Source organism: Plasmodium fragile, assembly GCF_000956335.1.
Source record: "Plasmodium fragile strain nilgiri unplaced genomic scaffold supercont1.14, whole genome shotgun sequence".
NCBI lineage: Eukaryota > Apicomplexa > Aconoidasida > Haemosporida > Plasmodiidae > Plasmodium > Plasmodium fragile.
In genome coordinates, this window is record NW_012192594.1 from 229,460 (window position 1) to 243,447 (window position 13,988).

The window sequence follows — 13,988 nt, forward strand, 5'->3', positions numbered from 1 at the left end:
CTATTCTGCGGGGTTGCCTCCGCCTCCACATTTGCGGGCTCGCTATTCTGCGGGGTTGCCTCCGCCTCCACATTTGCGGGCTCATCCCCGCGAGGCGCTTCCCCCTCTGCCCTGCGCTGGAAATCCTCGTTGACCACAAAAATGGTGATGAGCATGGGGACGAGGCAGCTCCTCTTGAACGCGTAGAACAAAAGGTTCTGCACCTTTACGAAGGAGGCATTCATGTATTCCTTGTCCTCCTCCCTAGAGCAACCAATGTAGGATGCCTTCTCCTCCTTAATACATTTCTCATTTGCCGATTGAAAATCTTTATAATTTGCAATGGGCCAAAATGCATCATACAAGAACCAAGCGCTTTTATTCAGTTTAATTAAATTCACATTGCTCCTAGGCATGTGAGTGGTGTATCCATACTTATTCGTAAGTTCATAAAAGCTAGGGTGGTGTCTGAACTGCTTAGGGAATTCATCCTCTAGTTGAAAGTATTGAAAATCTTTCGAGGCTAAAAGTTGTATAAGTATTTTTTTTACATAATACTTTCCTCTCTGTTTATATTTCTCGGGAGAAGTTTTCCTGGGGATGTTGCTGAACTCAAAGTAGTAGAGCTCGTTGAATATTCTAACTAGGAGGTCGTAGAAAAATTGAAAATAAAAAACGTGATTAATTTTCCTCGAGTCCATATTTAATTTTCCTGTGTAAATGTCTTCAAAAATTGTGTGCACTACTTTCAAGTGATGAATTTGAACTTCCATGAAGATGTCTTGTTCATGCTTTACGTTCAGGTTGAATCTGAAATTTTTGAAAATTAGCTGGTACAGAATTACAAATGGGTTGTTTATTTTTTCCTGCATGAACATCTTCACGTAGTCGTTCCACTCTTGTTTTTTCGGGGCACCGCTAGAGGGGCTCTTTCCCTCCTCATCCTTCACTTCGCGTAGAAGCGAGTAGCTCCGCAAGAAATTATATACTGAGTCGAATTTTATTCTCTCGTTGTAGCTCACCACCTTGGTCAGATCGCTCTGTCTTCTATATGTGCATACCCCTGTGTCATCCCCACAAGGGTCCTCTCCCGACACTGAGCTGGAAACATTTTTTTCTCCTCCTTGCAAGTGCCTCTTAACATATATCAGGTTGTGTTCTTCTACCTGGAGGTCCTCATCATGAGTGACAGCATTTTCGCTTACCTGACCTGCTACACTTTCCCCCTGGTCCACTCTTCTTTCCACATGACCAAATGAAAGCGGCTTCCCAGGTGTGACATCCTCTTCCTTAATCTCTTCCTTCGAGCTGCTATCATCCGTGCCGGAGGTGAACCCATGCACTGAATCACTCGCAACAGATGTCTCCCTGCAAGATCGCCCAGATCCAATGTACTCGTAAAAGAATTTCTTCACCATACCCAGTGTACCCTGGTCAATTTTAACTCTTTGGTTTTCATAAATGGGTAGAATGTTCATCATTAGCATAGCGAATTGAAGTCCTATAAGGTCGCTTTGTAAGAAGAAGGACGTTTCATACTCATTTACCTGGAAGGTCATCTGTGGTCCGTTACGAACCCAATAGCCGTATTTTATTTCATAAATGAAGGTTAACACGTGCACATTAACAAACATAATGTACTTTAACAGTTTCAGGGTGAAGAGATTAAGAAAGTCAAACACATCTCTCATGTACAGGTCGATATACAAAGGGTTCAGGTAAATGTTTCTCCTATTCTCGTTAAAATTTATTTCTAGGAACTCATTAAATTCAATGTCTTTTTTTTTAATTTTTTTTTCAATTAGATCATTTTTGCATTTCACTTTGACTTTTTTTTCCTGAATACTTTTTCTGTATACAATTTTGTCCCCCTCTTCTTCTTCTTCCTTCTCGTTTCCCTTCTCGTTTCCCTTCTCCTTTTCCTTCTCCTTCGAATCGATCGTTTGAATGACCCACTTGAAATGTTTCTCCTCCAAGTCCTTTAGCTCTGCGAGGTAGGCTCTGGTTTTTTCATTTTTCACTTGCTCCAAATGGTTTAGAAATGGCTTCCGGTGAAAGATTTTCATTTTAATTTTGTTTCCATCGTCCTCATATCTTTGTTGAATGTCTTTCCTCTTGGTGAGGATTTCGGGAGGTGTTTGCTCGACGGAGTAGAAGTCCTTCAGGAAGGCGCGCACGATGAAAGCACGCTGGAATGTACTTGTGGGAGGTCCCGGAGAGGAAGTGCCCACTTGGTCTCCCTTGCTTGAGGTCCTCCTCAGGTAGATGTACTTGTACCAGTACACGTCGTCGATGCACTTTTTCACAATGTCAAAGTTGAGTATCATCATGAAGAAGCGGACGAGCGGCGAGTGCATCGAGCGCAGGTGCTTGAGTCGCCTGCGCGGTTGTTCCTGCTTGGCGCTCGCACCACTGTTGGCAGCGGCAGGAGCCGCGCTCCCCTCGTCTGCCGCATTTGCCGCGTTGGCCGTGTTTGCCGCGTTTGCCGCGTTTGCCGCATTTGCCGTGTCTGCCGCGTTTGCCGCATTTGCCGTGTTTGCCGCGTTGGCCGCATTTGCCGCATTTGCCGTGTTTGCCGCGTTTGCCGCATTTGCCGTGTCTGCCGCTTCTCCCGCTTCTGCCGCGCGGTGGGCAGCGGCCAAGATGCACTTCTTGACCCTGAAGAAGGGGCGGTCGCGTTTGCTTTTTCGCTTAGGTCGAGTAGCCCCCACGTCCGGGGAAGAGTCCTCCGAGAAGGGAAACAAATTCAAAGAACAAATACTTTCAATGGTGAGCTGGTATAATAAAAAGAGGTTCCTGAAATTGGCATTGGCTTCTCTTTTACAAAAATTAGCCAACGGCTCGAACACACGAAGGAGGTAATTTTCTATGGTGATGGCATAGGAGCTCGACAAATCTTCATAAATGATATGAGCCTTGGTGTACCTCATTTGGGAGTTCATCCGGTGTAGTAGGGTAAGTAGGCGCAGGATCTTTTTAATAATATATTTGTTAAAGAGAATAATTTTAATAACATCGTTGTGGTAAAGAACATATTTCATGTCTACACAAATTCGTATAATTACTTCAATGTCGGACCGTAATAAATTTGTGAACATAATGCACCTGCTAGTAGGACTATACACACAAAACTCTTCAATGAGTTCAATTAAATCATTTAAAAAATTATTCACTACTAATGTGTAGGCAATTTCTGGTACCGTCAACACTTGTACTGTTAAACCATTTAAATAATTATTATCGTTATAATTTTTATTATCTAGCACACGAACTACAAGATTATAATACTGCGATAATTTAAATGCAAAGCTTTGTTTGAAATATGGGTGCACAAAGAGGGAGAGGTAAAGTGAGTAAAGAACTCTTTGCACTGCTGTGTACAATGAGTAATGTAGGTTGATCAGGTAGTCCAGTTTAGCTGGTGTTAATACGTTACAAATGACTTGCCGGAAGAGGTAACTGGTAATACCTAAGTCTTTAAAAAACTCCAATGCATATTCTATATATTGAGCATTGGCTAATGAGAGGAAGTACCCATCTTTAAGAATTATTTCTTTAAATAATGAACCCACTAGACTGTTCAAGTCTTCCTTCATTCGATTCTTTATATCCTCTTTCAGTATGCACTTGTCTACTAGGTGTTGTTCTTCCATCCCTCGGTGGTCAAAACAAGCACCTTTAATATTCCATGAGGTGTCCCCACAGTCACAGCAGCCTCCACTTGTGTGTGTCAACCTGTACACATGATTCTTGTGATTAGATGCGAAGAAACATGTTGCACAAATGGCACATGTGGGGTCTCCTTCACAATTGTAACACTTGAAAGCAAAACTGCCCTCCTTCCATTGCTCTGTACATATGCCACTGTTTCCATGGACCTCTTTTAATTTTTTATATATATCTTCTACCTTGGGGTCATTGTACAAACGCCTCCTCAGGTGTTTCATCACTTCCTTCTTGTTCGCCACCCCATTTCCGTACAGGCTTCGCAGGTACTGCGAAATGGACTGCTCCTCCCCCTCCTTCTCTCCGCTCGGCTGCGCCTCCAGCATGGTGCCAGCAGCGGCTGTGAAGCGGTAGCGTAGCTGCAGGGTACCGGCAGCGTAGCGCTGTTGAAGCGGTTACACAGCAGTTACAAACAGTTACGAAGCGGTTGTGAATCGATTGTGAATCGATTGTGAACCGATTGTGAACAGATTGTGAACAGATTGGGAGGAGGATACTTCGCCGCCGCTACACCTCTGCGTCCTCCACCCCACGTGCAAAATAAACTACGCGCGCGCACTAACAACGTGTGTGCGGCTACGGCACGTGCAAAATAAACTACGCGCGCGCACTCACAACGTGTGTGCGGCTACGGCACGAAATTCGCGTGGGAGGGGTCAAATGCGCACGACTCATGCGGGGGGATGCGCTACAAAAGGCAACAAAGGGAGCAAACTCAGCAAACTATATGTGAAGGCAAAAAACCTCAAACGTGTACACATGTGAACACAGAAAAAAAAAAAAAAAAAAAAAAAGAAAAGCAACGAAACAGGTAGAATGAACTGGGTGTACGCTACTTAGCTGAGTGAGAATGCCTTCGCTTACAAAATGGTTAGAAGCCACGCAGGTGAAGCGCGCCAATTCAACATTCTGAGCCAAGTACAGAGCGAAGCACCGAGCGAAACGACCCCTTCTGTAAAAAGTCTCACAGGGAATAAACTCCTGAGTGTGCTCCTCTCGCGCAAAAATAATTGATTTACACTCAAGGGGGGGGGAGCGGGGCAGGAACTACGTATCGTGAGTACGGGGGTAAGGGCGCACCTTTTTTCTCTCCTTGCATGCCTGCTTGGCGTACACCTTAACGTGTGCCTACATTTCCTTCACCCGTGCGACGTTTGTAAAGTTTCCTTTGCTCGAAAACGTTTTATGAGTATGTACTTTTTTTTTTTTTTACGGTGCCAAGGAAAGCTGGCCCCGACCCCGATGGGAAAGAGAGATTTCCTGCGTCCAGCCAAAAAAGTGGCGCACGTACCAACCCTTCATGCAGGGACAAGGGCCGTTATATATATATATATATATACGTGACACGCCGAGCCTTCTTACGGTCACTATATCTACTCTTACGAGAGTAAGTGTATGTGTTTATGTAATGTGCCTCATTCTTATTACACTCTTTTAATTTGCAAATGGAACAATTATGAGTTTTTTTTTTTTTTTTTTTTTTTTTGTACCTTTGGGGGTGTGAAGGTAAAAATGTGACAAATGAATGACTATAGGTACGGCACTCTGCGCATGCATCGCATATAAAAGGTGAAGCCTCTGCAAAAGAATCATTGAACGTAGGAAATTTCATCTACGGTGGGGTTGGTGGAGTTATATTTTTGTTTTTTCCCTGTTTTTGAAGAATTGCTCATTGAGGAATTTCCTCTCAGTTGTGCAGATTTTTCCAAAGTGCACACATTTTTTTTTTTTTTTTTTTTTTTTTTTTTTTTTTTCCCTTTGGCACAAAAAGGTACGATGCTGCACGTTGCTACTAAAAAAAAGGAAAAAAAAAAAAATGTGTGCACATAGTTGTGTTGTACTGGTTAGTCGGACAGACAAGCGCTACACACGAATGGAATAGTGTCAACGGGATACACGTTAAGGTGTGTGTGTGGGGGTCATCGGCTTAAGGGGGTCTTCTCTTGCCTTACTTTTAGCCCCCATTACGCACAAAAAAGGGAGAGTAGACCATGTGTAGAAAAATTTTGTTACCCGTGTTGCGTGTTACCCACTGAGTGGCGACGGCGCCGTGCACTTGGTGAATCCTGCGAGGGAGGACACGCACTTTTAATCAACTCAACCGACCACTGTGTCTACACAACAGGAGAGAAAGAAAGATACTTCAATTACGTGAGGACCGTCTGCGAATACGTTTTATACGTATGGGTATGCAGCAGGGGACCTTTGAAGCACCTCTTTTAAGTACACATGTGATCACACGCCAGGAAGACTCCTTCCCCTCAAGCAACGCACGTGTGCCGATAAAAGTGTCCCCCCCCCCCCGTTGGAATTGTGAAAAGGGTGTCATGGTTTAGAGGTTAGCAACACGTCTGCTTGCTTAAACTGCGTTGCACCGCTCAGCCAAAACGCCCCCTCTCTCCAACTGCACCGACAGGACCTTCTCTCCCCTGCTGTTGTTTCTCTCTTTTATAAATACGTGGCTCAGCTATGGAGGAAATAAAAAAAACAAAAGCGATAATCAAATTGGAACAAATTTGAACAAATTCCAACATATGGTCGGACAACCGGCTACGCGATAAGGCGCAATCATATTGGAAGCCTCTCCAGTAGAGAAATTTCTTCCTCGAGGGACACTCGTGTGGGAGAGGCTCCCCTTCACGTGGGGCCATTCCCCTCGGTGTGCACCATTCCCATTGAAAAAGTTGAAAATATTTGTTGCAATCCTGCAGCTGAGTTTAACCAAGTTGGTAAAAGGTACATAATAATAAGGAGAGATACCGCATAAATTTTTTTTTTTTTTTTTTTTTTTTTTTTTTTTTTTTTTTTACGATTTTTCCAACTGTTTTATATATGTACGTGAACGCACGCATAGGCCGCTATACCGTTCACAGTATGCAAGGGAGCAGAGGTTAACAAAAGTGGGGCAAGTCGGATCTCCGGTACGGCAACGGAAGAAACCTACAATGACGCGAGGCATAACGCCAAGTGCAGATTTGGCGCGGCGTCAACTAAATATTTCTACGCACGAAAGGAAGAGCGGCAATATTTTTTTTTTTTTATGCAACACGAATTTAAGGAGCAGAACAACGAATAGCACGTTGGCAGTTCCCAGACCTGAATTGCTCCCGTAAAGGGGAAAGCTTCGTATGGAGAGATGCGCTCTTGCATTGTACCCCTCCTCCTACGTTGCTCTTCCAACCTGGATCAGTCTGCTTATATTTTCTTAGCAGCGATTGTAACGTGAGGTCACGTGTTTGTTTTTTTTTTTTTTTACGAATCCCTCCTTTGAAGTAGCCACCCAAGGAGATTTTTTTTTTTTTTTTTTTTTTTTTTTTTTTTTTTTTTTTTTTTTTTTTTTTTGTTTGTTTCCATGCCAGCTGAGCACAGTGAGGAGCCAAGCTGTTCGTTCCTGCGAGGTTTTATAGGGGGGATGTGTCACTTCTACTGATGGTTTTTTTTCGCGACAGCTGTTCTGTCGATTTGCTATTGCTTGATTGATTTTTTTTATTTCCGCCGAGGGGGTATAGCCGCTGAGACGTGAAGGAACCTCTCGTTGGTTTTAGCTCCCCTTGTCACCCTCACTTTGTCACTCCCCCCCCCACCGCAACACCATGAGCGGCAACTCACTAATTTCACAGATCCTGACGGAGGCAGAAATCACTGAACTGGGTCTGCATGGAAGCGTGACGAAGCACTGCTCCTCTCCATACATCATTAACAAAAAGCACTTTATTAAAATTTGTGTGTACTACCTGCTCAGTACGTTTCTTTTTTTCTTTGTTTACGTTACCATTACCGTCCTTGTCCTCACTAGCTCAAAGACGGAGCTCAACAACACCATCATCCTGGTCATTTATGTTTATATTTTCCTCTTTTTTTATATCGACCTCATTGTAAGTAACACCATAAAGTATGATTTGGTGAAGCGGTACAATATAAAGGAGGTTCGCCAGAGGATTTATGGCCGCTTCCTGGGTCCTTCCTCCCCCGGGGGGGGACGTGCGCCGGTCAGCAAAGAAGTGGGGCACGGTGATGCATTGAGAAAGGAGCATGGACAGAGTGACCCCTCGAAAAAGGAGCACGGAAACAGCGAGTCCCCCCAGGGGGCGACGAGAAAAAAAGCCAAGGGGTCCCCACGACCAGACAGGACAAGCAGAGCGAAGGGAAAAAAAAAAAAAAAAATGTTCACCAGTGAGAAGTACTACCTTGTGGAGGAGCAGGAGGACGACGAGCATGAGCAGCGCCATGAGCAGCGTCATGAGCAGCATGATCAACAGGAGGCAAACCAGGTTGAGGAGGGACGGAGACGAACAGCAAGCGAAAGGGTACCACCGCCACCCGCGGACGAGGAAAAATTTTACCACCTCGATCAACTCAAAAATGTTAATGAGACCATCAACGCAGAACTCATGAAGTACATTCAATACGAAAATAACAATTACACTGTGGACAGCTACAGATACGATCTGTTCCTTATTATTTCCGGCTTCATTAATCAGTTAAATATTTTTTTCGACCTCCTCTTCCTCTTCTACGTATATGATTATAGTAAAAAATTATTTTCTGTTTGCCTCTTTATATATGCGTATTATCTGATTCACTTTGGCATCCTCATAAGATTTTCCATTGTGATGTTACGAGCCCTGTTCAGCATACACAGGAAAAGTTTATCGCGTTCGTATAGGAGGGCCACATATTGGTGGAGGTGGCTCGTGACCTTTTTCTGCACACGCTTGCTCAAGTCGCTCAAAAGTAAGAAGAGGGAAAAGCGGCACAGCCGCGCAGGCGGCAGAGACGCTGTCCACATGAGCCGCTGTTAACCCGCTACAACACATTTTTCCACCCGCTTAGCGCAACCCTTGCCACGCATATATTGTGTCGTCTCCTGAGCTAATATCACGCATGCAGTCCATTTTCTACCCCATTTTCTACGCCTTCTTCTACCCCATTTGCTACCCCATTTGCTACCCCCCTTTTTTAATGTAGGACTTGTGAGGGCGATGATAACCATGAGGGCAAGCAACCAATTGGTGAACCCGCGGCAGCCGAAGATTTTCTTTAATAAGTACGTCAACTATAACAGCTGGAGCTTCGCCTACCACCAGGGCGTCTCCTTCAAGAGGAGCAAAGGCATGCTGAAATTTTTACGTGACTCCGATTCGGAAGACACCAAAGAGGTCATGCTACTCGCAGGGACTCCTCCCCCCAACCATGTAAACATACACATAGGACACATAGGCAGGGGAAGGGACAAGACGAGCAAAAGGAAATACAAAGATAGGCTTCCTCACACGAACCCACAAATGCAATACGCACATGCGGTAGAGGTAGCGGCAGGAGGAGTGGCAGCAGCAGCAGTAGCGGCAGTAGCAGTGCCAGAAGACAGGGAAGGGAAAAGAAAAAACTACTTCGAAAAAGCCCTACGTCCATCACACGTTCAAACGATCGCCGACATGTCCTCCTTCCTCTCCCATTACCACATTTTAAATATAATTAAAAGTGTAAGTGTGCTGGAGAGGTGCTGGCAACCTGTGTGGGTCTGTGTGTGTGCGTGTGTTATCGCCCATGCAACTCTCTCTCGACGAAGTCACTGCGTGCACGTGAAAGACGAACCCCACTCATGATACCACTGCGCCTTCTTTCCTTTCCCCCCCCCCCCGTTTTGCAGAAATTCCTCTCCGCGCACAGCATATACGAGCACGTTAGATTCACCCTGGTGTTCTTCGTCTGGTAAGAATATCCTGTTAATCTGTTTGGCTCGTCCAATCGGCGGCATATCCCCCCCACACCCATTGCCGCCATAACGGCTTCGCCTTCAGTTCGCCTTCAGTTCGCCTTCACTTCACCTCACCTCACTTCTACTTACCCCTCTGCCCCTCCCCCTTGCAGGAAACTGCTTTACATGGACGTGGTCCTGTGCCTGCTAAAAATTTTCATCCTTTTCTACACAAGCGATTTGTTAACGAATGCGTTGTTCATCGTCACCGCCCTCGTGAACATTGCCAACTCGTACGTAATCCATTTGGTGGACAATAATTTAATGAGCGACATCGGCTCGACGTAGTTCCAACCGCGTAGCTGTATCAACGACCTGCACGCGGTGCCCGTTCACTGTCTTTTTTTTTTGTACATTTTTTCCCCACACACACACTTGGGGATATCTCCTCCCCGTGTGGCCACTTTTGGCCCATTTTTGCATCTCCCCTGTTTAACAATAACTAAACCCATTTGTCCACACACACACACACACACACACACTCGCCTTGGAGCGAAGTGGATCCTCATTTTTGAAGCCACCTCTTCTGTTGTTTCGAGGCGGCTTCCATGAGTAATGACAGACTCACCCCATTAAAGCTGCTACTGCGAGAGTGTGCGTTGCCCAAAGTAGGGAGTTTTTTCCCGAAGGTGGAAAAAAAAAAAAAAAAAAAAAAAAAAAAAAAATCCTTTTCGTGGTAAAAGTTTGTCAAGTAATATGACCACACAAAAGTCACACAAACATTTCCCCACATCGCTGACTTTTTTTTTTTTTTATAACACGCCAGATGGCCCAATCCCCTAAGCAAAGGAGGGTAGGGGCTTCGGGCGGTCCACACGTTGTGCGTAGGCTTCGCCACCCTTGCGCTTGCGCTGGAGGTACTGGCCGTAGGGCAGCCAGTCTGAAGATTTTTTCCCCTTGGACATGCGTTTTTCCTTCTCGACTCGCTCCTTCCTCCTAAAGAATTGTTCTCGCACTTGGTCCAACTGAGATTTCGTTTTAAAAGTCTTCCCCTCGCGAAACAAATTCAATTCATACTCACCAATGTTAAGTTGAATCAGTTGACTCTCCTTTACATTCTCTTCATAAATTTCCTTCTTCTGTTGCTTGATCATATTATTAATAAGTATTTGTATATCAGTTATGTGTCTTCCGACATGGTATAGCTCCTTTATGGTTTTGGCCGTTGGGTACACCTTAGCTATATACATTTGTCGCAACACATAGAGTGTACTTTTTGAAGATTTCGTTTTAATGGCTGCACGCAGAACCAGGTTCAGAGTCTTCTCATTTGCCTTCACTCCTGTTTGATTCACCATGTAATCGTAAAGACATAGAACCCGCCCATAGTCTTCCATCTTGTAAAATAAAAGGTTGTATAAAAGTTGGAAGGTGTATACATCTGGTAGGCACTTGAAGTGGGTATAATATTTGAGCATGCTAATGGCGTAATCGTGGTAATCACAATTTATATATAGCTGTACAATGCTATTCAAAATTTTTGTTCCACTAGGGAGCGAAATTATTCCTCCATCATGAGAGGTGTTATTCATGGTGGTGTGTGCATTCTCTTCTTCCTCAGTGGTGGCACTAACATGGATGCGTTTATCTCCCCCAGCGTTGCTAACACCCGCTACTCTCCCTCTACGCACCAATTCTTGAACCACGGCCCAAGCGTACCGGATATTGTTGTGGCGCTCACTGAGTGTGATTCCTTCAGCGAGACAGTTATTAGCAAAGGTACGTATGATGTAGCAGCACATCTCGTCGGTAATTCTAACTCGGTACCTATTTGCACTCTTCAAAACTTCCTTCAACCGTTTTACATTCCCTGTGGTGGAGCAAGCAACAATTAAATACAGAACCAGCCGGTGGTTCACACTCATTTCATTAGCCAAATAAATATTATAAAAATGAAAAACCTGTGAAAAGTAATCTCTCCTCTTCGAAAGGCAGTGAATAATTTCAACCAGAGTGACGTCTGTAATTTTCATTTGGTTGCTGACCATGGTGTCGTAAAAGTTAAGGCACTTCTCGGCCTCTCCTTTATAAGCGCATTTTTTAATCATTATGGTGTAGAGGACCTCATCAGGGGTGACACCTCTGTAACTAATTATATAATTAAAAAATGACTCAGCTCTTTCGTAATATTTGTGTTTAATGAGCCCATCGATTAGGGTAGAATAAATGGGTAAGTCCACTGGTATGTCTTCTTTAATCATTTTTCTGTACAGGTGAAAAGCACTTCGAATATCCTGGTCTAACATATGTGCCTTAATCAAAATGCAATAAGTATTTTGGTTAGGGTTCACAGCATCCTTTACCATTTGTAAATAAATTAATCGACCTAGCTTTGCGTTTTTGTGTACAATGGAGGCATACATCAACGCGTTGTATGTGTCTACATTTACCTGAACATCATGCTGCTTGAATAAATTGAAATTACGAAATGCCTCCTCTTCCTTGTTAAAAAGAATTTGGCTTTTTAAAAGGCGATTGTAATCTTCTATGCTGAAACGCCCATCCTTCATCATGTCGTACACATTTAAGTCTAGGTACTTTTGCACCTCTTTAATCTTTTCCTCCTTTTCAATTCCGTAGTAGTAACTCACGTACCTTTCACAACTCTCCAGTAGGTTCGGTGACAAATTTTTTTCTTTGAAGAGCTCGTAGTTATCTCGCAGTTGCTTGAACACGTTCGTGGTGTTGTGTAAGATGCCTTGGTAGGCGTCGCGGGGGGCATGCTCCTGGCTTCTGTCCTGGCTTCTGTCCTGGCTTCCCCCCTCAGTTCTGTCCGGAGTGCTCTCCTGAGCGCACCCCCCATTGCTAGCACTGTCGTCCGCTTCCCCCCTAAGTTTGTTCAAAAAGTGGAGCGGGGCCGCACGCCTTTGCAAGTACGTGCCCCTGGTGGGGGGGTCCTTCCCCTCCGCGACTACGCGATCCATGCAGAGGTCTGCCTCGCCGTTCACGCTCCCATTCACGCTGCTCTTGACGCTACTCTTCACGCTACTCTGCACAGCGGCATGCATGTAGGTGTCCACATTGGGGACAGCTTGTGCGCACCCCTGAGTCTGCACCTCCGGGGGGGATTGCCCCGTGGCGCACGTCAGCTCCGTCACATCGATCACCTCTTCCCCTTTGTTCAAACGATCTGGGGTCAGCTGCCACCCGACGGATCTGTGCACCTTCCGCTTCAACCAAAAATATATATCCTTATTAAACATATTCTTCGCATCACTGTTCTTGTTTATTTCATTCTGCATGTTCCTTCTCCTTTTACATGACTCGAGGATTTCTCTTTTACCTACCTCTGAAAAGATGGAGACGTTCAATCTTTGACTTTCCTTTGGTTGGACCACACCAACATGCACATTCGCTTCACCACTCATATCATTATCCACCTCGAACAGGTAACCGTCATCGATGGGGGCAGAACTACTATTACTACTACATGGGTTTGTTTCCCCTTCCTTGTGAAAAAATGTATCCCCATTTTTACCTGCACTGTTCAGGCAATTATAAAACTTATCATCGTCCCTACCCCTTTCCTCTTCATATTTATTAACGAGCTCCAAATAATCGTGGGAACTTTTAAAAACGATTCTCTTCATGATATTTTTTTTTTTTTCCCTTGAAGTGAATAATTTATCCACCGCATCCTTTACACGTTCGTCCTGTTCTACTTGTGTGTCTTCCCTTTTGTGTAACCCTCTTGGGTGTGCGTCAAGCATTCCTTTTTTAATTATGGGAGCGGAACACTGCACTTTTTTGTCTTCCCCATGAAGAAGTGTACCTTTTTTTTCTGAGTTTGGAAGCCGAACGAGGGAGCTCAGCAAATGGGGGGGCGGTTCCTCTGCATGGCACTCCGTCTCTCTCGCACCACCCTGTTGCAGAGCCCCACATTTGGTCTTATCCCCCTTGAGTATTTTCTTTATGTTTGCTCTTTTGTACCTTCGTATTACTTCTTCACTAATGGACAGGTCTAACTCTTTCTTCCTCCTGTCGATGAGCTGTCCCAGGGTGGCTGCGGATCTCTTCCCTTGCACATTTGTCCCTCCCCACAGGATGCCCTTTAAGGACGCGGCCCCCGATTTGAAGCCCCATCGTGGGGGGGGGTTCCTAACTCCGAGATCTTTAAAGTATATTATGGCGCTTGAGCGGTTCATCTGTTTCGCGTCACCTGTCGCGCTTCACGTGTGTCGCGTTACATGTGTCGCTGCACCCGTTTGGCGTGGTCGATCTGGCTTAGCCCCTCTCCCGACTCGACTCCCTACCCGAGCACTGCGCTTGGATGAGCTCTCCACCCCCACTCTTGTGTGCAAAATGCATCCCCAAAAAGATTTACGCGATGGGGGAAAAATAAAAAAAAAAAGAACGACTAATCTGTCACATGTTCTTTTTCCCCCCTTGGTGAGATTCACAAAAGTGATTTGAAGAGAAAGCGACGTTGCGCACAATTTTTAGCTTTGTAGGTCCCCCCCTGGATAATCCTACAAAATGACACTCAACCCCTTGGTAACGTTTCGAAATTTTTTTTTTTTTTTTT

General features: G+C 44.8%; 3 protein-coding genes across 3 annotated transcripts in view; 1 reads left to right on the forward strand and 2 right to left on the reverse strand.

Moving 5' to 3' along the window:
• The window catches only part of AK88_01611 (uncharacterized protein), a gene marked incomplete at both ends in the record, with an annotated part of 17,128 nt that extends 13,097 nt beyond the window's left edge, over positions 1–4,031 (reverse strand). The window contains one exon of the mRNA XM_012479246.1: positions 30–4,031. Within this exon, the coding sequence (XP_012334669.1) occupies positions 30–4,031 (4,002 nt within the window). The remainder of the gene's footprint in view (positions 1–29) is intronic.
• A 3,267-nt stretch (positions 4,032–7,298) lies between these two features.
• On the forward strand, positions 7,299–9,751 carry AK88_01612 (uncharacterized protein; the record flags this gene model as incomplete). The annotated part of the gene is made up of 4 exons (XM_012479247.1): positions 7,299–8,439; positions 8,674–9,188; positions 9,356–9,417; positions 9,577–9,751. 4 exons carry the CDS (start codon positions 7,299–7,301, stop codon positions 9,749–9,751), a joined length of 1,893 nt encoding a protein of 630 aa, XP_012334670.1.
• A 491-nt stretch (positions 9,752–10,242) lies between these two features.
• On the reverse strand, positions 10,243–13,608 carry AK88_01613 (uncharacterized protein; the record flags this gene model as incomplete). The annotated part of the gene is made up of 1 exon (XM_012479248.1): positions 10,243–13,608. The coding sequence occupies one exon, from the start codon at positions 13,606–13,608 to the stop codon at positions 10,243–10,245; it is 3,366 nt and encodes a 1,121-aa protein (XP_012334671.1).
• Between the last annotated feature and the right edge of the window lie 380 nt (positions 13,609–13,988).